The sequence below is a fragment of the Brienomyrus brachyistius genome, chromosome 16 (genome assembly GCF_023856365.1).
Source record: "Brienomyrus brachyistius isolate T26 chromosome 16, BBRACH_0.4, whole genome shotgun sequence".
Taxonomy (NCBI): domain Eukaryota; kingdom Metazoa; phylum Chordata; class Actinopteri; order Osteoglossiformes; family Mormyridae; genus Brienomyrus; species Brienomyrus brachyistius.
In genome coordinates, this window is record NC_064548.1 from 3,068,702 (window position 1) to 3,093,516 (window position 24,815).

Sequence of the window (24,815 nt, forward strand, 5' to 3'; positions counted from 1 at the left end):
ATGGTGTCTATTTTAGTTTTAATATTACATTCAGGTATCACAGACACAAAGTAATTTCCAGAAACGTACCCTTACAATATGCTGTGGAACACCACTGAAAGCAGCTGAATGACAGCGGGATAATTTGAATGAGCCTGTTCGCTTCAGTGGTTACCACAAAGGGCTGTAATCTCCTGAAGATCTTCCATTTGTGCTTTTGAAATTTATTGTTTTTTCAACTTGTGGAAACCAAGTCAGACTACAAGAAAATTGCAAACTTCTTTTGTTTTACATTCAGGTAACACCTAAGTATTCCATGTTGCTCTCTGTAGATCATAAAGACAAACAAATTTTACAAACTATACCTGAAAGTAGTCAACTGAAGTTTTCTAATCAGTACTAAATTTGTTGCATTACAGTTTAAATGTAAAACTGCAGTTTCTTTCAAATTTTAATAGTTAAAAGGGCAATTTATTATTTATGATTTTAAACCAGAATTTGAAGGTTCTACCACTACTAGTCTATCATTTTAAGTAATTTCTGAGAATTGCGGTCGAGGTAGGGTGTGCTTAGGAATTTTGCGTGATTTTCACTCTTCTTTGCTTGTTTTTGATAGATCTCATTATGCTTGACATTGAGGCCTTGATAGGATTAATTATTAATTTCCCCAAGTTTCTGTTATTCTGGGATGAATTTTCACTCATGGTGTTACTGGCCATTTCAAGGAATTTGTGTGGGAATTTTTACTATTTAATAGCCATAATCAAGAGAATATGATTGGAAACTGGAAAACCTGACAATTTAAATGGCAGTAAATTGTCATGGTTGTTTTACGCTTGGTGAATTTGCAGCCTTTTCTTATGTTTCACCTTAAGAATTAAACCCTCAGTGCTTTTACACATCTGGAATGATCACTTTCTACGTTTCTATCTTTTCTGGAAAGCTGCTGCCCTCTAGTGTTAGGAGGTCAGACAGAGGTCTGTAAAATGGGAACGCTAACAAAACGAAAACTCAAAAAGCATACACAAGACGTATAATGTGTAAATTACTTTAATGGCTGCTTGCTTTTTTATTGCTGTACCTAAGAGAAGGTAAAGTACCTTTTTGTTTTTCTAGGTTGTGACTTTTTTTCAACAAAACAAAGGCAGAATGAGCATCACAAACTGTAACAGGTGAGTGATCTGTCTGGGGAAAAATTGTATGCAGACATTATAGGCTCTGTTTGGCATGTTTTGGAGGTTCTAGAGGAATTACCATCAACAGTGACATATTGATTGAACACATAAAAGTGCTTTATTTAACAGAAAACCCTCTTAGGTTCTAATGTATGTGCACAGCTGTATTTTAAAATATTTTACTGTACTTTTGGCCATGGTCTGCCCTGTGTGGAACATAGTCAGATGTTTATTATAGCTTTACATTAATTAGGATACTCACTTACACACATAGAATGTTATTTTAACAAAGAAGTAGCTGTTGCCTGAGTTTTGACATTCACATTTTAGTTATTAATTATTTATTTAGTTAGTAATATGTGTCCAGTGTGGTAGGCCAGGGAATTATTCAGCCACTTAATACTTTCAAGTGCAAACCTTTTTTAAAAAGTCACACCATCCAATAAAAATCCAGGACACATATTCCACATCACAGGACTGGTCAACATACTGCTCTGCTCCTCAGCATGGAAAAGCTGCCATGAATGGAAGAATACAAAAGGAACACCTATTTGATGTTTGACAACTGTACTAACTGAACTTTTTTTTTTAATCTAAAACTGACCCATTTTAAAACTGTTATCATCAAAATCATTAACCATTAACTTTTAACAAATGCAGTATGTTCAGCATAACAGGGAGCGTGGTTGTACCTTCTGAACTTCACCCAGTATACTGCACAAGGAAATAAACACACTCTTAAATACATATTCATGAGCAGTCACAGACATATACGCATGCACAGGCACAAATAATGCACTGACACACACAAGCACAAAGGTGAGATCACAGAGGGGCTGCATTCCTTGCCTTTGTTGGATCATCAGCTTGCACAAAGGCATGCAGGCTCTCGGGTCACAGGGAGCTAGATAAGCAGTGTGGGCGACAGGCCCCAGCACAGCAGAGCTGTTGTTTAACCAGATGCTCTGTAGCCCTCACTGGTGAGTACACACTGCATTGACTAGCTTGAAAAACAGTTTTTCAGTATTCCTCTGTCAGTTGATATTTGCACATATTAAGCAAGAGCAATGTGTTCTGTCAGCAGGAAGGTGTGGAAGTAACAGTTTAAAAAGCACACAACATGTAGCTTGCAGCCCATACTACATGGTTTCTACAGCTGCTGAAAAGCAACTTGGCTCTTATTGTGTTTAGTGGTTAATCTGTCATGGAAATCAAAGTACACAGTCTGCCCACTGAGTTGTGGGTTTATACTAGCGGACACCACAACAGCGACAGGCACATGTCTGCTTGCACCATTGCTGAAAGGGCTGTGATATTGGCAAACTCTTCAAATCAACAGGTAATATTTTAGTTCTGGTACAGAAAAAAAACAACAGAGTTTAAATGAACATGTGTGAGCTTTGACAATGTGTGAAAGCAAATATATTCTCATTAAAATTACCGTGGCAGAATAATGTGTTTTACTATGGGTCTATTACAGTGTCAACACAACTAATTGTGCTAAAGCAGTCATTATGTGATCATGATGTGATCACAATAACAATGTCAGCCTTGTTGTGGTAATTATGGGTTGCATGTTTTAACACAAGTTTACAGACTACATTTCCTGTGCTTAGCTGCGTTCTAAAAGTCATCTGCCTTGTCTAGGGTTTAAATATTTAACCTGTACTTCTGGCTAGACAGTTGGAATTCAGTGATTAATTGTAATTGTTGACACACCACAGCACACAGCAACGAAATGTGTCCTCTGCATTTAACCCATGTGTGCAAATGTGACATAGCAGGGGGCAGCCAATTCAGTACCCAGTGTGCAGTGCTTGGGGGTGGTACCTTGATTAGGGTACTTTAGTGGTGCTGTGCTGGTTGGGGACTTGAACCTACAATCTTTCACTAACCATTAGGCCACCACTGCCCACGGGTTTATCTCTCAGATAACATAAGCAGTACACTCATTTGCATGGCTGCATTGCATGATAGTGTGGATGCATTATTGTTATATGCGTACAACATCTGTGTTTTAGGTGGTTACATTTCCTGCACAGGCAAAGTGTTAAGGTTACTTTTCTTGAAACTGACAGTACCATCAGTGTCCCAGTGATAATAACAGGGAATGGACAGTGACATGAGAAGCAGAACCTGGTCACAAGAAAAAAATTGATGATAATGTGTCTCCAACCTAATTATCCTGGGGAATTTTGTGACGCCAGTTAGTCAGACATTATGGCTTTGGATTCCATGGGCCCCATCTAAAGCGCATGGGCTGAAGCATGGTCTGTATATTAGGAGAATTTTTAGTTGCCAGCTATCGCCAAAACCAAACTCATGCATATACATCAGAATTTGGACAATATATGTCTGCAATAGTGAGGTTTTTGATGACAGCATTAATAATGACATATGGCCATTCGGGGTTCATGATTGTTGTGCTATGGGTTAATGTAATTCTTCCATCCATCCATTTTCCAAACCGCTTATCTTACTGGGTTGCGGGGTCCGGATCTCGAAAGCAATGGGCACGAGGCAGGGAATAACCCAGGATGGGGGGCCAGCCCATCGCAGGGCACACTCATATACCATACACTCACATGGACAATTTAGCAAGTCCAATTAGCCTCAGCATGTTTTTGGACTGTGGGGGGAAACCGGAGTACCCGGAGGAAACCCCACGATGACATGGGGAGAACATGCAAACTCCACACACATGTGACCCAGGCAGAGGCTTGAACCCGGGTCCCAGAGGTGTGAGGCAACAGTGCTAACCACTGCACCACCATGCCGCCCCTTAATGTAATTCTTTTATTATCAAAATTGATACACCTCGTCAATAATAATAATAATAATAATAATAATAATAACAACTTCAATGACCAAAATAACAGTAATAATTATCGATATCACTTTGGAGCAGTGTCATCATATATATTCTCTTTATGTTACCATATGTACTTTCTTAATATTAAGCAGTCAGATTTAAACAAAGATATAAACATAGATATAAACAGAAATAAGACATGAAAAGGGTGTATGGAAAAATCTGATTAAAAAGTGAGAGAAAGAGGGAGAAAATGCAGGAGAGAGAAAAAGAGAAGCACAGAGTTAATTTTGGAATCAGCAATATTTGCTTAAAGTTAATTCTTATACAGTATTGGCGTATGGATTGTTGTACATCATGGAGGACTAAAGCTAGGTGGTGCTATTGTACAGTAGTCACGGTAGAGCTGGCCGTCAAAGTGAATTTAATCCACAGTTAGTACAGCTTGTCTACCCCTCTCCCAGAGTTGCCAAATTTGTCGTTGAGTCCGTAAGTAGTTGCCTTGCTTTTAATGAATTCTTTTTGTTTATAGTGTTCGAATTTAGCAACGATTGCTCTCGGTCCTTCACTGTTCGTGTTTTTGAGTCCGAGGCGGTAAACTCGATGAAATGCTATTTTGTTTATGAAGTTCAGTGGTGTTTGCAGAGCTGTTTGCATGAAGTCCTTGATTGCAGATTATAGATTACCGGGTGTTTGTTCGGATATACCGGAAAAAATCATATTGTCTCGCATGCTGCGGGACTGTAGATTTCTTTCATCCTTTTATTTTCGTCGGTAAGATGAGAAACTATAATGACTTATAAACTGTAGGTCTTTGAGGTCTGCCTGCACAGTGTACATAATTATTATCCAAACGTGTGTTTTACAGATTTTAAAAATTAACAGACACATTTTAAGCAACATCAATCATGCATTGCAACAACAAAATGTTATATACAGAAAGACTTAGATTTGTCTGCTACAAGGAGAAAATATAGTTTTTCAAAAACATGGGTGTGCACATTTATTATACAACTGAGAAACATAATACCATTATTAGATCATTTTATGAACAAAGAACAAAAAACATTTTGACATCTTTGTAAATAATTATAATATTAATGAATTCAGAAGCTTAACAAAGGAAGTTACCTTTGTTGCCAGATTCTCTATTGGGTTCACATCAGGTGAGCAAGGGGGTCAAGTCATTATTTTACTGTTTTTGAACCCTTTGCTGGCCAGCCAATTTCTGGTGTACATGAGATGGGGCAAATTGTCTTGCATCAGTTTCATGGACTTTTTAAGAACATACGAAATTTAGAAATGAGAGGAGGCCATTCGGCCCATCAAGCTCGTTTGGGGAGAACTTAACTAATAGCTCAGAGTTGTTAAAATCTTATCTATCTCTGATTTAAAGGAACCCAGGGTTTTAGCTTTCGCTACACTAGTAGGAAGACTATTCCACATCCTAACTACACGCTGTGTAAAGAAGTGCTTACTCAAATTAGTTTAAAATGTTCTCCCACTAATTTCCACTTATGGCCACGAGTTCTAGTATTTAAACTAATATTAAAGTAACCATTTGGCTGAACAGCATCCAGACCTGTTAGAATCTTATAAACATGGATCATGTCCCCCCTTAGTCTCCTTTGCTCAAGGCTAAACAGATTCAGCTCAGCTAACCTCTCCTCATAAAACATTCCTCTAAGACCAGGAATCATTCTCATTGTCCTCTGTTGCATCCAAGGTAGCAATGTCCTTCTTAAGGTATGGTGACCAAACCTGCACACAATATTCTAGGTGGGGTCTTACCAAGGAATTATATAATCGTAGCATCACTTCCCTTGTCTTAAACGCCACACACCTAGAGATGAAACCTAGCATCCTATTGGCCTTTTTAATTGCTCCGAGGTCTTTCTCATAATCAGTTACCTTTATTTCAGTGGAACCCATGAAATATCTGTACTAGAGCTGGACGATAAATCAATTTTATCAATTAATTAAAATTTTTTGTTTAAGACGACGCGCAGAATGAAAATCGGGATTCACGTCGATTTATTATAGCTTGATGTTAATATCACTGAGTAAATGATGCTCACAAAATATATATATATATATATATATATATATATATATATATATATATATATTAAAAAAATTATATAATCGTGAGGTAAATTATAGCAAATCAAACTGCTGTCAAGGCTCCCCAGCCCCTCAGGGACCAGCAGACAGTAGAAAAATGGTAGCATGTACATGAGTCAACAAATGAGAAGGTCGTCTCGAAAACCGATAGCGTCACGTCCGTCATTTGGAAGTGGTTTGGTTTCGCTAAATCCGACACTGAACAAACTACTGTCCGTTGTAAAGTTTGTTTCAAGTCGGTGGCGACTAAGGTAGCAGCACAACAAATTTATTTCAGCATCTTCATCAGATGCACGCACCAGAACGGACGGAATGCCTAGCTATGCGAGAAGCGCAGAAGAATAAATTACAGATGCGGTGACATTTCATATCGCCAAAGATATGGTGCCCATTTACACTATTGAAAAATGCGGGTTTGGCTAGATGCTTAAAAACAATCGATCCCAAATATCAGCTCTCAAGCCGAAAGTGTGTTACAGAAGTAGCCCTACCCCGTCTGTACAGCGGAACACGTGAAAAAAACCGCAAAGCTGCTGGAGAATGTGCCGTTTTACTGAACTACCTCAGACCTGTGGTCCAGCCGAGACATGCAGCCGTACATGAGTTGACGGTGCCTTTTGTAACTTAGTAACAGTACTACTATATTGATCCTTATCAAGAATTTCTTTTGCACTTGTGAATCTGTGTAAACTACTAAGACCAGGAAAAAATACTGTAAAATCTAAAATGTTTGCTGTTCCTAAATCATGCTTACATTATTAGAATAAAAACAAAACTTATTTGTATAACCTCTGTTTTTTATGTTTATCAATAAATAAAATTAAAAAAAAATCGGAAATTGGGTCGGAGATTTTAGTATTAGGCAATATCCACCAGCCCTAATCTGTACTTTATATTTCTGCTCCCTGCATGGATTACCTTACATTTATCTATGTTAAATTTCATCTGCCAGGTATCAGCCCAGTCACTAATTCAATCAAGATCCTGTTGTAGCCTCTGTGCTGCTAGTTTAGTATCTGCTACACCACCCACCTTGGTGTCATTTGCAAGTTTAACTAGTTTACTGTACGTATTGGTGTCAATATCATTAATGTAAATTAGGAACAGTAGTGCTCCTAAAATTGAACCCTGCGGTACTCCATTATGAACACAGGCCCACTGTGAAATTGTGCCTCTAATAACTACCTGCTGCTTCCTGTTAACCAGTTTTCAATCCAAGCTGCTACATTTCCTAAGATTTGAGCTTTGAGCTTAACCCTCTGGAATCGACGGCATCGTCGGCGATGCCGCGTATATTTCTCGTGTATTCCAGTTCATAACCCGCTAAAATCTTATTGTAGAAACATGAAAACAACGCTGACTAAATCTGTAATCTGTTGTCTTTATTGTCGGAAGTATTAAAGTTTTAAAATTAGGTTAAATTGGCAAAAAAGAAAATCATGTCACCGTGTAGTGCCGTCCTCACATGAAGTTTGCTATTCACATTCTAAATAGCTGCATTAGTGTGTATTTAAATCGCATTCGCAGGGCAATTTGATGAACAATGCAATGGTGAAATGCGATCCAGATACATCCCCATCACAGCCATAAAAGGGGGGGGGGGTGTGGGCAGGTGTGAATCGCTCATGCATACACATGAAAGTTGCTATATATTCAATGGAAGGAGCCATAAATAGTGACATTAGTTAGGTTTTTCTTATTTATTTATCCAACTAAATGTTGCAACTACACCATTGAATCATCTTCATGTAGCCAAGACTTTGTTTTGATCCCAGATATCTGATCACCAATCTTCCACCATTGCTTAGTATGTACATTTATAATGTTTCTGCAAGTTTTCCAAACTGCATTTTTCAATGTCTATACTATACAAATTACAAACTTCACATAAATCTGACATATTTACAAAGTACACTAAGATTAAGTTGATTTTAATGCCAAAACAAATGTATAAGAAATAATTTAATTGCCATGAATTAAGTTTATGATACTGAATGAAATTTGTGACCATGCCCCAGTCAGTGAAAGTGTGTTTCGTACCCCTAGACCCTAGAGGGTTAATCAAGAGCCATTTATGGGGGACAACATCAAAGGCCTTCTGGAAATATAAGTAGATCACATTGTAGGCCTTTTTGTGATCACTTTCTCTTGTAGCTTCCTCAAAGAATTCATGTAAATTCGTTAAACAGGATCTACCTCTCCTAAATTCATGTTGGCTATCCCTCAGAATGTTATTTGCATCCAGATAATCTACCATTTTCACTTGGATTATAGCTTCCATTATTTTTCCCATAATGCTAGTTAAACTGATTGGCCTATAGTTTGCTGGGTTACTTCTATCCCCTTTTTTGAATATGGGTGTCATATTAGCATGCTTCCAATAAGAAGGTACCACACCCATAGATAACGATTTCTGGAATATTGAAGTTAAAAATTGGCTAAAGAATAGATTAGTTAAAGAATATCACTCATCTCTTTTAAAACTATAGGTAAGATGCCATCAGGGCCCAGCGATTTATTTATTTTGAGCTTAGCTAGGCTTAGTACCACATCAGCCTCAGTTATACATATATTGGTCATAGATGATGCTGTATTTGCACTAAATGGTGGCAGGTTACTTGTGTCCTCTACTGTGAACACCTGTGTAAAATAATCATTAAACTATTTTACTATTTCAATTTCATTTTCAGTTATAAGACCCATACTATCCTGCAGATTAGTGATTTCGGCTTTTAGAGCTCTTTTGAAGTTAAAGTATTAGAAAAAACTTTTAATGTCATCCTTAGCTTCCAATGCAGTCTTCCTTTCTACAGTACATTCCTCTTAGCGAATCTAATGTTATTTTTTAACTCAACCTGTAGACTCCTGCTTTATTTTGAAATCATTAGTTAATTTCCATTTGTGGAAGAGAGCCCTTTTCCTCCTGACTTCATTATTAATTTCCTTAGTAAACCACCTTGGTTGTAGTTTCCTAGATTCAGTTTTACTGGAGTCAGGTATGAAGTCGTCTTGCATTTGCAATTATTTGCTATTAAAAAATTCCCATGCCTCTTCAACAGTTTTGCTGTTTAACTCCATCCAGTTTACGGTTTCTAGTTTCAGTCTCATTCCATTAAAGTTAACCTTCCTAAGTTTAACTGGTTAACAGTTTTTGAATGATTCTGTTTTCTTCTGGTACCACTGCTTGAGGATGGTGTCCCCCAAGGACTTAAAGTAGTGTCTGGAGTTCATTTTTCATTTTCAAGCCATCTTCCACCCAAAATGGTCCAACCAATATCAGCCCATATCATTATCTCTCCCCCACCTTGCTTACGCTTCAGTAGAACTGGTGTGCGATGCCAGTCAGTAACTCGGCCATGGGCCCACCCATCAGGTCCAAGTTTGCAGTTCTGAATGATGGTGGCTCTTGAAGCTAAAGGGTTCCTGCATACTATCTGTTTAATTCTTCTCAAGTCTTTAGTTGTTAATTTGTGTGATTTATTCTTACCTCAACACCGTTGCAATTTCAATAGTTTTGTGGCCCTGTGTAAGCCAGTTAATTATTTTTGTCTTTTCATCTTCAGTTAGGTCTCCTTTTCGGTCTATTTTTCCAGCAGCAAAAATCTGCCTCATACTTGCACACACCTGGATTTAAGGCATTCCTCACTTTAAACCACACCCTCTCCCAAAAACGCAATTAAGTCACCTGAAAATGTTTATACAAGTGAATAATACAGTTAATATGATTTTTTAGTAGACAAAAATGCTCTTGGAGATGATTTTCCATTAGAATGCATTTAGAATACTTGCACAATAATTGTGTAAACAGTGTAATGATTCCAGTATTTGAAAGCTGGTTGTTTAGGGACTGGAGTGCACTCACCGCAGTTGTTTTGCCCTTAATCTCAGTAGACCAGTCTCGTCTCTGTTGCTTTTTGCTGGGTTCGGTAGCCATTATGCACAAGTTATAAAAGCAATCGTCAGTGAAGGTGAATAGGTTATCCCGAGTTAAGGAGGCAGATGATTTCATATCGACTGTGGTAATGATGGTGAATATCTGGAGAGATGTGTTGTTGATCTTCTATTGCAATGGATTAAAACAGAGGCTGCCATGTTTGTTCAGTGTCCCATGTGTCATGACAACACATCCCTGTGTGAAGCAAGGCTGGTACGCAGGGGCGGAGCTAAATGTGGGGTGGGTGGGGCCACCGACCCTGGGCCCGGGCCCTCCCCTGGATAGTAGAGGGCCCTCCCCCCAGCAAAAAGAGGACCCTCCCATATACTAAATCCACATAGTTATACTGATATAATTTCTCCGAAGCTCTTGACATATAGAACGTAATATTTACACTTTAACTGTGTCTTGCAATTTCATTTTTTGTATACATTCTTATTATGGTGGGTGTATGGTATAATTTTTAATTTTTGGAAAAAAAAATCTGTAAAATCCCTACAACAAACTAAGCTGTTCCTTTTGTGTTTAATGGTTTTCTTTTGAGGAATTTGCAAAAAACTGCAGTGCATGATGGGTAGGATCTAGAGGCTGCCTAACCTCCTCATCCATCTGACGACATACATCAAGATTAGGAAGGTGCATAATGTTCATGCCTGGTTGCGTTTGTTGGTCTAGAAATTAATTCAATTTCGCCATGTAGCCTACGTTCTTAAAAACTGCTTTGATATAGCCCAATTATATGCCGTGGGCCTTTTTATTTATTTGTTTGTTTGCAATTTCGCCAGGTAGGCTACCTTCTTTAAACTGCGTTTTGTAAGACTATATATTTCGGGATGTTTTATTGTAGTCTTTGTAAATATGTATATAGTTTAGCCTAACCCAGCCACTTAACAGAGCAAGCCAGCTCAACTAGGTGCCGGTCCCAAGCCCGGATTAATGGGGAAGGTTGGCGTCAAGAAATAAAGAGACTGTATCTTCACTGCATCACTCATGTCAAAATGTGGGAAATATGTGGTTGTATAAATACAGTCAGGTCCATAAATATTGGGACATCGACACAATTCTAATCTTTTTGGCTCTATACACCACCTCAATGGATTTGAAATGGAATGAGCAAGATGTGCTTTAACTGCAGACTTTCAGCTTTAATTTGAGGGTATTTACATACAAATCAGGTGAACGGTGTAGGAATTACAGCAGTTTGTATATCTGCCACCCACTTTTTAAGGGACCAAAAGTAATGGGACAAATTAACAATCATAAATCAAACTTTCACTTTTTAATACTTGGTTGCAAATCCTTTGCAGTCAATTACAGCCTGAAGTCCGGAATGCACAGGTATCATCAAACACTGGGTTACATCCCTAGTGATGCTCTGCCAGGCCTCTACTGCAACTGTCTTCTGTTCCTGCTTGTTCTTGGGGCATTTCCCCTTCAGTTTTGTCTTTAGCAAGTGAAATACACGCTCAATCGGATTCAGGTCAGGTGATTGACTTGGCCATTGCATAATATTCCACTTCTTTGCCTTAAACTCTTTGGTTGCTTTCGCAGTATGCTTCGGGTCATTGTCCATCTGCACTATGAAGCACCGTCCAATGAGTTCTGAAGCATTTGGCTGAATATGAGCAGATAATATTGCCCGAAACAGAATTCAGAATTCATCCTGCTGCTTTTGTCAGCAGGCACATCATCAATAAATACTAGGGAACCAGTTCCAGTGGCAGCCATACATGCCCACGCCATGACACTACCACCACCATGCTTCACTGATGAGGCGGTATGTTTTGGATCATGAGCAGTTCCTTTCCTTCTCCATACTCTTCTCTTCCCATCACTCTGGTACAAGTTGATCTTTGTCTCATCTGTCCATAGGATGTTGTTCCAGAACTGTAAAGGCTTTTTTAGATGTTGTTTGGCAAACTCTAATCTGGCCTTCTTGTTTTTGAGGCTCACCAATGGTTTACATCTTTAGTTGAACCGTCTGTATTAACTCTGGTGAAGTCTTCTCTTGATTGTTGACCTTGACACACATACACCTACTTCCTGGAGAGTGTTCTTGATCTGGCCAACTGTTCTGAAGGGGTTTTTCTTCACCAGGGAAAGATTTCTTCGGTCATCCACCACAGTTGTTTTCCGTGGTCTTGCAACTCTTTTTTGGTGTTGCTGAGCTCACCGGTGCGATCTTTCTTTTTAAGAATGTTCCATACAGTTGATTTGGCCACACCTAATGTATTTGCTATCTCTCTGATGGGTTTGTTTTTATTTTTCAGCCTAATGACGGCTTGCTTCACTGATAGTGACAGCTCTTTACATCTCATATTGAGAGTTGACAGCAACGGATTCCAAATACAAATAGCACACTTGAAATGAACTCTAGACCTTTTATTTGCTCCTTGTAAATTAGATAATGAGGGAATGACACACACTTGGCCATGGAACAGCGGAGCAGCCAATTGTCCCATTACTTTTGGTCCCGTAAAAAGTGGGTGGCAGATATACAAACTGCTGTAATTCCTACACCGTTCACCTGATTTGTAAGTACCCTCAAATTAAAGCTGACAATCTGCAATTAAAGCACATCTTGTTCATTTCATTTCAAATCCATTGTGGTGGTGTATAGAGCCAAAAAGATTAGAATTGTGTCGATGTCCCAATATTTATGGACCTGACTGTAAATGCGTTAAAGTAGCTTGATGATTCAGTGCTGTCTAAATTGTATAAAAAAATTCTAGGAATAGCCACACAAATCTCCTTCTGTCTGAAAAGGCGTAGAAAACGCAATTTAGCCACTAAAACTTCATAGTTTTTGTGAGGGGCAGTCAAATTCTTTTATTAAGTTTTTTTTGTGATCCTGCACTTACACTTTAAAACTTGTTTCAGCGCCGGTAAATACACGCGCGCCAGGGGAGGAGGGGGGCCTGATTGGTGATTTTCCCCCGGGGCCTTGTGTGCAGTTGTTTTGCCACTGCTTGTACGTGTGCTGTGCACGTACCTGCATACTGTAGGCACATTACCATCTGAATGAAGTGACCTTTAACATGGAAATATTGCGGCGTTGACTTTAGACCTGGGGCCGGCTGCACAAAACACCTTAAGTATGACACATTAATTTAAGGGTGATGCACAGAACCCCTTAAAAGGTTTCTTTAATCAAGGAAAAACATTAAGGGATTTACAATATTGAAAGACGTTATACAGCAGTAAAATTGTCCCATTTCCATGGAGACCGTTCATACGCTTGCACTCACGCCTGCTTATGATACCTGTTATCGCCTCACAAAGTTACTCTCAAAGTAAAAAAAAATATGGGAGAAAAGAAGACAAGAAAGCCAGATTGGTCAGAGGAGGAAAAGATTATACTTTTGGAGGAGTACAATAAATGAAATAACATACTAAAAAGTAAACAACAGAAAACATCAAATGGGAGGAGGTTGCAATGAACATTAATCCAAGAAGTCTACATTGTGTTTTACAACATTAGTTATTTTATGTTCATGATTGCAAACTAACTGGACATTGATTGAATGCTGATTGTTTCTGTTAAATTGATCTTCATATTGTACGGGAGCTTGAATCCTGATATGGGTCCCATCTATCACCCTGCACACTCTTGGGAAGCTGGCTACATTAAAGAAGTGTGTCGTTATCTCATCCTCTTCCTGTTTTGAGGGGAATTTCACCACGGTGTTTAACAGACGGGCAGTGGCGTTTGAAATTCGGTGACTGACACGGCACACCATTGACTTGTGGACATGAAATACGTCGCCTGTTACAGCCTGGAAGGAGCCTGTAGCATAAACCCGCAGAGTAAACATAAACTGCAACTGTGGGGTGATCCAACTGCAGACGGTCAGACAGACCATTAACTGACTGCCGGTCAAATTTATAAAGCAAAATCAATTGCTCATCATTAAACGTATCTAAAGGGATTCTCCCGGTCGCAGAACTAAATGTTTGGGATGCGTTCATTTTCGTTATTTATTATCATAAACTCGGCCATGTTGCAGTTAAGGTACGGTTAGAGGTACAGTACCTTAATTTTTTTCCTTAGTTTGGTTGCTAAGGTCTTTTGTGCAACCGTTAAGGCATTCCTTAAGTATAAGACCAAAATAAGGAGAAAAACTTAAATACTTAGAACATTTTAAGGAAACCTTAAGGAAGAGACTTAAGGGTGTTTTGTGCAACCAACTTTATTTTAAGGAGACCTTAACTCGGACTTTAAGGAAAATCTTAACTTAAGGTGTTTTGTGCAACCGGCCCCAGGTTTTTAGTCAATAGCGCAATCACTGTTCCACCTCATTTTAAGACTGAGACACCCACAGGCACAGATACAAGTACATTTGCTATGTAAACGATATGGCACTGGATGGGAAAATGACAACTGTGTTGGGCTCATGCTAGCAGAGACACTTACTGTACTTTGAATCTGGTGCCTCTTTGCACAGGGTATAAAATAGGGCTCTGGGTATGTTGCATGGTTTCCCCGTGTTTCCTCTGGGTTCTCTGGTTTTCCCCAACAGTCCAAAAACATGCTAATTATCCACAGGTGTGAATAGTGCGTGTGCCCTAGAGCTTTGCAATTAATTGAATTTCAATCACAATTACAATTATGGCTTCCCACCATTATGAAAAAATAATAATAGAGAAAATAATGAAATGATACCCTGCTTTATCTTGCGCAATAAATCCCGATCGGCGCACTAATTATTCAGTGGTGTGCTTTTCCCCTCCCTAAACGCTGTTAGTGAATTCCTTATAGCACACCAATAAAAACACGTTCACGGTCAAAATGGCAGGATGGGTACCTTTGGTCGACAAAACAGGTAAACACACAAGTTATTTGGAATCATTTCAATTTCAACAAATCGGGCCAAACATAACAGCAAATAATTTGCAATGTAAGTATGTTTTAAATCTGTGTCTGCAACACAACCAATTTATTTAACCATTTACCTGTAATGGTTAAACCTGTAAAACATAAAGTGGTCTATGATCAAACAATACGTGAACAAAAAAAAAATGTTGGGCAAACTCATCAACTCCGTTAAGGACACCCTCTATAATGCAACCCTGTATCCCTCAAGTTCTCAATAACACGGAGGTAACGGATGCTGTCAGATATTATTTACCAAAAGAAAAGGTCTTCAGCACAGCTGGAAATATTTTCTCCTGCCATCATGCATCACTGAAGCTAGACCATGTAAACAGACTAGTTTTTCTTGCTAAAAATCTTTAAGTTCCACTTTTTATATCAGTGGACAGCTGGGGTATAGATAGGGTAAAAAAAAAAAAAAAAAAAAAACTTTGTTTTTGAACCTCAGAGAACTTCATCTCAGTATAATTTCTGTTAATTTAAAAAATATATTTGTACAAGTTCAGCGTATGTTATTAATTTTATTTTGATTTCAATTCAACTTCGATGTAAGTGTATAAGTTTCATTATTATGATTCAATAAATACAATGTTTCTGCAGTCAAGAGTGATTGTGGTAAATAATTGTGGTGAATAATCATGATCTCAATTTTGGTCAGAAATAGTTGTGATTATGATTTTTGCCATAATCGAGCAGCTCTAGTGTGCCCTGCGATGCTTTGGCGCTCCATCCTGGGTTGTTCCCTGCCTCATGCCCATTGCTTCCGGGATAGGCTCCGGACCCCCCGCGACCCAGTAGGATAAGCGGTTTGAGAAATGGATGGATGGATAATAATAAATAATAATTATCAGCATGGTGATGACAGTCTTGTCCTTTATCGCAGAGAGGGTGCACACTGTGCAGAGATGGCCATGGTATGCCTGAATGACTTTGAGGAGTATGCCAAAGAGCACCTGTCCAAGGCTGTCTGGGACTATTATGCTGCTGGGGCAGATGAGTGCTGTACTCGGGACGACAACTTGATGGCGTTCAAACGGTACTGCGTGCTTCCACTGAATCATAATTGTCACGCTCCCACTGAACACTGACACTATGGCATCACTCCCCATGCTAGAATCCGCCTACGGCCTCGGATTCTGCGTGATGTGTCGGCATGCGACACCCGGACTACAGTGCAGGGCACCGAGATCAGTTTCCCTGTGGGAATAGCACCTACTGCCTTCCACTGCCTGGCCTGGCATGAGGGTGAGACAGCCACTGCCAGAGGTAAGGAGCCCAATTACACTGGGGACAGGGCCACTGTTTATAGCAAGTCCAGCCAATCAGTGCTTCAACCACCTGACTTAATATTATGTAGTTTTATCATAAATGCTCACTGAATAAATGGATAAAATACCTAAACGCACATTAGTGCTAGTAAATAAGATGGAGCACCTGAGTGAAAAGCATTTGTATGTCAAAGGTTTATGGGACACAAGAATGTAACATGAAGATTCCAGACTCATTGGCACCCAGGTTATAGATTTCAAGCTTTAAATTTTAGATCTGTCAGACGTGTTAATAGTGTTTCCTGTATAGGCAACTTTCACTAAATGTGAAACAGTCTCCCCCAGCTTTCTCTCTATCCTACTGTCTTACCCTCATTTTCTCATGTTCTATGGCAGCCCTTCTGTGAATATCTCTCTCTCTCTCTCTCTCTCTCTCTCTCTCTCTCCTTTCACTCTCCTCCACCCCACATCTTCAGCCACGGAGGCAGTGAATACCTGCTACATCGCCAGCACATACTCCACCTGCTCTGTGGAGGAGATTGCAGCAGCAGCACCGGCAGGCTACCGCTGGTTCCAACTCTACGTGTACCGCAACCGCAAGGTGTCAGAGCAGATCGTGCACCGCGTGGAGTCTCTGGGCTACCAGGCTCTGGTGCTCACTGTGGACGTACCGTACACTGGCAAACGCCGTGACGACATCCGCAACCAATTCAAGCTCCCACCACACCTGCGTGTCAAGAACTTCGATGGTGTCTTTGAGGTGACGGTCAAGAAGTCCTATTTAAACTTATAATGAAATGATGATTTATTTTCCATTTCCGTAAGTATCAGTACATTGCGATGCTTCAATATTTTGTATATCAAATCTTGCCGCCTTTTGTAGATGAAGCTATACAAATGGGTTACGAGAGAGTTCCTAAGGTTATATTAACAGAAATGAAATGCCAATTGTGCTCTGACTGGGTTGGTATATAGAACCGTGTGGCACTGGGATGGGAGGAAAGAAAATAGGCTTCATTACTGAAAAGGTGTGTAGATGGTTTTAACAAAAACAGGAGAAAGTAATGAAAATAGAAGACAGACTTTGTACCATTGGTGAATAAAACAATAATGGGCATTGATTTGTGGAATGGGCTGTAACAGGGGTCTTGGTGCATATTTTTGGATGAGAGAAAACAGATCAGTATTAAAAGATGGGTCATAAGCGAGGTCAGGTAAATGAATATGCTTATATCACCATAACAGACTCTGGAGTCGACGGCATCGTCGGCGATGCCGCTCATCTTTCTCGTGTATTTCAGTTCATAACTCGCTGAAATTGTATTGTAGAAACATGAAACAAACCAGTGTGTGCTACAGTGGTTTCCCTACTTGCCCGTTTTGTCTTATGTTTGAAACCATGCAGTTTGACCCCTTCTGATTTACCCCCATGCCTGCCTCTTTCATTTTTGGAATGTGGCAACATGGAGTTACATTGAACAGACACTGCTGCCTCTGTGATAAAAGCACCTTAATCCTCTGGGGTCTAGGGGCAAGGAACACACTGTCACTGACTGGGGCATGGTCACACATTTCATTCAATATCATAAACTTAATTCATGGCAAATAAATTAATTCTTATATATTTGATTTGGCATTAAACTCATCTTAATCTTAATGTACTTTGTAAATATGTCAGATTTATGTGAAGTTTGTAATTTGACATCAACGTATGGAAAATTGTAAAATGCAGTTTGGAAAACTTGCATAAACATTATAAAAGTACATGGTAATCAATGGCGGAAGTTTGTTTTGATCCCAAATATCTGATCACCAAGGTCTTGGCTACATGAAGATGATTAAATGGTGTAGTTGCAACATTCAGTTGGATAAATAAATAAGAAAAACCTAACTCATGCCACTATTTCTGGGCTCCTTTCATTGAATATGTAGCAACTTTCATGTGTGTGCATGAGCCATTCACACCTGGCCACATCCCCCCCTTTTATGGCGCTGATGGGGATGTATCTGGGACGCGTTTCACTGCTGTGTTGTTCATCAAATTACCATGTGAATGAGATTTGAATATGTGGAAATGTGGCTATTTAGAATTTGAATAGCGATCTTCAGGTGTGGGCGGTACTACACGCCCCCGATGCAGGTAAAACAAAGTAAGGCGACATGGTTTACTTTTTTGCCGATTTAACCAAATTTTTAAAAACTTTAATATTTCCGACAAACGTTTTTAAAAGAAGACAGATTACGGATTTAGTCAGTGTTTTTTCATGTTTCTACAATACGATTTCAACGAGTTATGAATTGAATTACATGAGAAAGATACGCGGCATCGCCGATGATGCCGTCGACTCCAAAGGCTTAACAACTGCAATTAGTTGCACTTAACAAATGAACGGTATGAACAACATTGAAGTTGAGATTCTTTCAAAGTCAACCTGCCACTCTGTCGCCTTATGCAGGAAAACACCGATCCTGAGGAATACGGTGTGCCGGCCAACACACTGGACCCATCCATCACCTGGAAAGAGATCTATTGGCTGAGGTCACTGACACGTCTGCCCATCATCATCAAGGGCATCCTTACAAAGGAAGATGCAGAGCTGGCTGTGGAGCACGGCGTTCAGGGTATCATAGTGTCCAACCACGGTGGACGGCAGTTGGATGGTGACCCTGCCACAGTAAGGCCCACACTCCGCTTTCCAGCTGGTCTGTGGCTTAATCCCCAGAGTTTTAGAGTATTCAATTCAGCTTCCATCTGCACAAACTCCCTCAGATAGATGCACTCTCAGAGATCGTGGACGCGGTGCAGGGCAGAATCGAGGTGTACTTGGACGGAGGCATCCGCACAGGCAGTGATGTGCTGAAGGCCTTGGCTCTTGGAGCTAAATGTGTCTTCATTGGCCGACCAGCTGTGTGGGGTTTGGCATACAAGGTAAAGACGTTCTCCCAGTTCTTACTGCTCACAAACGCTATCTGCCAGTATTCACTATCACTTCATATCTTCTACTGACATTCTGTGTTACTTAGTATTCTCTGTTACCCAGTACTCTCTGTTACCCAGTACTCTCTGTTCTCATGTATTGCTCTGGAAACCACAAGGGCTTATTTCAGAATGTTTAAGTCTTTCCATTATCACTGTGGAAGTCCTTCAGAACCTGTAGTAACCCAGTGACCATATGCATCAATTATAGTTATATTTAATGCCTTAAATTCCTGACTGAGCAATGAACTGACAATCAGTCGGAATGAAGTGTAACGCTTTCTGCATGTCAGGGTGAGGACGGGGTGAAGGAGGTCTTGCAGATCCTTAATGACGAGTTCCGGCTGTGCATGGCTCTTGCTGGTAAGTTGCAACCAGTATGTTAATACCAGCACACTACACTGCGCTAATACATGCCTGTGATGAACTGGCATCCCATGGATGGTTTCCCTTTCCTTGTGTCCTGTGCTGACTGGAATAGGCTCCAGGCGTACTGTGACACTATACTAGATAAGAAGGATCCTATACAGGGGCAAGGTTCCTGTCACTTACCGATATAAAACATATCATTGGATAATAGGAATGTAACGATAGCAAAAGCTCACAGTACGATGATATCACGATAAGTCCACTATGCAATATTTATCACAATATTAAAATATGAAGACATGATGACTTCAGAAAATGCCCTTTTTTAAATAATAGATCAGCCTTTTTTATTCCTTTATTCTTTAACTTAAAGGGATTCTGCTTTCCTTCTTTAAATAAAATAGCCAGCATGTGCAAAAAATTGGCATGAATTGTGTCTGGCAATGAATGACTGAACTCAAACAAAAACAAAGCAGCAGTCAGTAATGGCAGTTCTTTTATAAAATAAATATGGTATGGAAAGATGGTCTTTACTCCTAGTAATACTGCACAGAGTGAAGGACCGCAATAAGAGAATCAAACAAGTATAACAAACAGAGGTCCCACTTTGCTTCAGTACAATTTTAGTAGAAATCTTCAACCAACACAGATGTTTCAGCATAATGCTTTCTTTAGGGTGCTACTGATCTTGTGCAGTTCCCATTTAAAAAGACACATCCCTGGAGCACAAATGGCTGAATGGAATCTTTCCATTTTTTCATTGGAGCTCCTCCACAATGTCTTAGTTGATCATTTCAAAGATGTGAGGGCCAATGCTTTTGCATGCACAGAAACCCAATATAAGAAGCTGGAAACTCATTGCAAAAAGGAAACTCAAGAAGATTTTGCAGCGAGCGCATCCCCAAAGGACTTCGCATTATAACGGAACCTACGCTGGGATGGGAGGACTCCGACATTTGGAAGAAGTGGTGTGACCTTCTCAATAAATGATCTCTCGATCTTGTGCTACTTATCATCGAGAATCAAAGTAAGAGATTGGCTACGGTGCATCAGAAAATTGCCAATTTGGAGAAAGTTCTCCTGCGACTAAGTCAAGGAATTGTTGGAGATGTGTGAATCCTCCAAGCATGGCTACAAGACAGAGGCGCAGCAGAAAAAAATTGAAAAACACCAGAGAGACACTGTGGATTACTGTAATGATAATGTTTACCCCCGGTTTCAAGGTAAACAACGCAGCAGAACGCCATGTCAGCCAAAAGGTCCCAGCACCATCTACTCAGCTGAGGTCAGCACAGGTGTTTTTTGGCAAGAAGTCCTGCAAGCAGTTGGCGACATAAGACAGATCAAACATTACAAACGTATATTCAAAAATCCCTGTTTTGTGAGAGATTCTTGGGCTGGGGTTATAGTAATGAATTAGGTCAGGATTGCTTGGATCAGGTACGTAATATTCCGCGATCTGAACTGATGAACTATGTAGCACGGTCTAATGGTTCTAATACCTTTGTTACACTTGTTTCCAGTTTTTGCCATCTCTATAATTCTTTGAAAAATATTGTGCAGCACCATTGGTATATCTTAAGTAGTGACACAAATGTGGGGCAAGTCATCCAAGATCTGCTGTGTTTTTTTACTACAAAAGAGCCTCATATTTGAGAGACTGCTTTGAATACCCCTGTATGTCACCTGCCCCTCAGGGTACTGGGGGCCAAGTTTAAATGTTTTAATTGTGTTGTTTGCAATAACATGCTTACAGAAAAATGTTTTATATACCCCCAAACAAATAAATCATTTAAGGTAATATATATATAATGATGGCAATCTACTGTTATACCACATATTTGGGGTGTGACCATTGGGGATGGTGATGCGATGTCCATTGCACTTATGTTATCCCTGCAGAACAGCCATTGATGTGTCTTTCTAAATGGGAACATGGTCAGTAGCACACTGAAGAAGGCAGTACGCTGAAACGGGTCTGTGATAGGTGAAGACTTCTAATAAAATTGTATTGAAGCAATGTGCAACCTCTTTTGGTTCTACTTTTATAAAATAAAAATAATAAAATATACATATTATAATAATAATAATATACATACAGCAGCTGTGACACTCACAGTGGAGCATCAGTGTTTTCAGTGTGACTGTGTCCTCTGCTGTTCAAACAAGAACAATGTAATTTTCAACAAAGGTAACAGAACATAACTGTCCTAGTGAAATAACAGTGTTATATCCTGGTAGATATCATCATATTCCCTTGGACGGTATTTTTTTTAAATCACAATATTGCAAAAAGAAGCATTCTTTTTTTGTATATCAAATCTTGTTCTCCTTTGAGACACCAATGACTATTATGACCACCCTCCATGTGAAGCAAATACAGACAATTCTGCAGTAAAGAACATCCGATATAAGTACAGTCAAACCTCGGATTGCTGGTAGCTTGGTTTGCAAGTGTTTTGCAAGACGAGCAAAACTTTTAAATAAATTTTAACTTGATAAATGAGTGAGGTCTTGCAATACGAGTACTACAGTATGTATACGCTTTGTCTGCCAAGCATCATGTAATCCCAGCTGAGCTGATGATTATTCTCTCTCTCTCTCGCTGCAGGATTGTAGGTAATCCTTTCCGAAGCTCGGTCTCAGTCGGCATGCCTCAATTGTATATTCAAAACTTAGTAGAAAAGCTCCACCCGAATAAGGGTGTAGCAGTGCGGATGATGAAACTGTTTAATGACAATGCAATGTCTAAAAGAAGTTAAAGCAGCTGTCATTGGATAGGTTCCTTGTTAAAGTTGCACAAAAAGAAAAATATTCCAATGAGCCAACAGATTGCAGTCATTCCGTTTAGTTAAGAACATAAGAACTATACATTCAGCCCATCAAGCTCGCTTGGGGAGAACTAAACTAATAGCTCAGAGTCGTTAAAATCTTATCTAGCTCTGATTTAAAGGAACCCAAGGATTCAGCTTGCACTACATTATCAGGAAGGCTATTCCATACTCTGACTACACGCTGTGTAAAGAAGTGCTTCCTTAAATCCAGCTTGAAATGTTCTGCCGCTAATTTCCACCTATGGCCACGAGGTCATGTATTTAAACTAATGCTGAAGTAACTATTTGGTTGAACAGCATCCAAACCTGTTAGAATCTTATATACCTGGATCATGTCCCCCCCCAGTCTCCTTTGCTTGAGACTGAACAGATTTAGCTCAAGTAACCGTTCCTCGTATGACATTCCTCTAAGGCCAGGAATCATTTTTGTGGCCCTACGCTGCAAGGCCACAATGTCCTTTTTAAAATATGGTGACCAAACCTGCACACAATATTCTAGGTGAGGTCTCACCAAGGAATTGTATAATCTTAGCATTACCTCCCTTGATTTAAACTCCACACACCTGGAGATATACCCCAACATCCTATTGGCCTTTTTTATTGCTTCCCCACACTGGCGAGAATGGGACATGGAAGCATCAACATACACACCAAGGTCTTTCTCATGATCAGCTACCTTTATTTCAGTGACACCCATGAAATACCTGTACTTTATATTTCTGCTCCCTAGATGGAGTACCTTACATTTATTGACGTTAAATTTAATCTGCCAGGTATCGGCCCAGTCACTAATTAAATCGAGATCCCGCTGTAGCTGCTGAGCTGCTAATTCAGTATCTGCTACACCACCCACCTTGGTGTCATCTGCAAATTTCATCAGTTTACTGTATATATTGGTATCCATATCATTTGTGCCGGTTAATTTGTTTTATGTATTTTTACTTTATATTTCATATGAATTAATTTTATATGAATATTTTTGGGTTGTGGAACGAATCATCAGAGTTTCCATTATTTTTAATAAGAAAATTCGCTTTGATATACGAGTGCTTTGGATTATGAGCATGTTTCTGGAACGAATTATGCTCGCAGTCCGAGGTTTTACAGTAAATCATTTCTAAATGTCTTGTTTTTAAATGTTTTAAAATGCGATATATATATCGTTACATCCCTATTGGATAGTGATAAGGTTGACCCCTCAGTCTGAATTATTGCCCCTCTCTTGCCCTCCTTAAAAATCCCTGGATTCACTCCTGTGGGTAAGCACTTCAAAGATATATGGATGAATAGATTATTAACCTAATGTAGTTACAATGCTATACCACTTAATTACATGAGTTCAGCACTGGTATATTTAAATGTACTTTATTTCTTTGATTTTGTGCATCTAAATATTATCTGAACTTAAATGAATATTGACTTATTGTAACGGTCCCTTGAGTGACAATAATCAGCAGAATAAATTTGTAAAATATAAAACTGAAGTTATACTGGGCAAAGAAACAAATGAAGAATGAAAATCGTGGACTTCATCCCTTGGGACCATGACGCTTCACCATCAGAGATGAGCTCATAATCAAGCTCTGGGACATTTTAACAGAAGCCCCAGCCTAGCATGGTCTCCATGATCGATCATCATGTGACCCTGATGTCACTCACGGATTGCTGTGCTCATGTCACAATTCTGCTCTTGTATTAAATAGGTTGCAGGAACGTCTCTGAAATTAGCAGGAACCTCATTCAGTTCTCGAAACTCTGACCTGACAGCAGAGGGATCGACAGGGCAAGTCATGCCAACTTTTATACACATCCAGAAATTCATATATTGTCATCCAGGACTTTAAAGTAGTAATGTTCAAAGTAATATTCAAGGCTATCAGAAGAATGGCCATCACATGATGTAAAGCATGCATGATTTAGGCCTGTTGTATCTACATATAACTGTCATCATGAGTCTTTCCATTAAATCAAATTATTCTGTAAAAAATTGTTACTTTTTACTTGAATCATAAAAAGGCAGACTGTGTGATAATCATTTGATTTCTTAATATTGACAGGCCTTCCAGTATAGTATCAGCAAGTGAGGGTAATGGCACTATAGCAGGATGTAGCTGGGGGTACAGGGAGTGGTATGTGTAGGTGGTCTGAAAGCAAGGGGTGGAGGGTGGGGTGGTCCTCACCATGAGAATATCTCTAGATGGTCTGAAAATGTGAAAAAGCCAGTTGATTTGAAAGCAACAAGAGCAACGAGTATGATGAAGGACTTTACCATACTGGCAGTACTACAGCAGCATTCCTGGGTTGATTTTGAACCCTTATGGTAAAAAAAAAAAATTGGCTGAAGGGTGTGACAGAAACCTTGTTTCATCTCTGGGAATCACCAACAACCAAGCTGCACACGGCGCAACTAAACTGGACCTAAAAATGTCATCCCATTTTAACCAATTAAAGGAGATATTTAAGAACTAAA

General features: G+C 39.5%; 1 protein-coding gene across 5 annotated transcripts; it reads left to right on the plus strand.

Moving 5' to 3' along the window:
- The first annotated feature begins 2,071 nt into the window (after window positions 1-2,071).
- Window positions 2,072-24,815, plus strand: hao2 (hydroxyacid oxidase 2 (long chain)). Of its 5 annotated transcripts, none has more exons than XM_048978785.1 (8): window positions 2,072-2,134; window positions 15,781-15,933; window positions 16,012-16,163; window positions 16,642-16,925; window positions 18,622-18,840; window positions 18,936-19,094; window positions 19,436-19,505; window positions 20,342-22,116. In XM_048978785.1, exons 2-8 carry the CDS (start codon window positions 15,803-15,805, stop codon window positions 20,431-20,433), a joined length of 1,107 nt encoding a protein of 368 aa, XP_048834742.1. In that variant the 5' UTR covers window positions 2,072-2,134; window positions 15,781-15,802; the 3' UTR covers window positions 20,434-22,116. The 5 variants fall into 5 exon arrangements, with proteins under 5 accessions (XP_048834742.1, XP_048834745.1, XP_048834743.1 ...); XM_048978788.1 differs by lacking the exons at window positions 2,072-2,134; window positions 20,342-22,116 and adding exons at window positions 2,345-2,493; window positions 22,123-24,815; XM_048978786.1 differs by lacking the exons at window positions 2,072-2,134; window positions 20,342-22,116 and adding exons at window positions 2,345-2,493; window positions 24,049-24,815.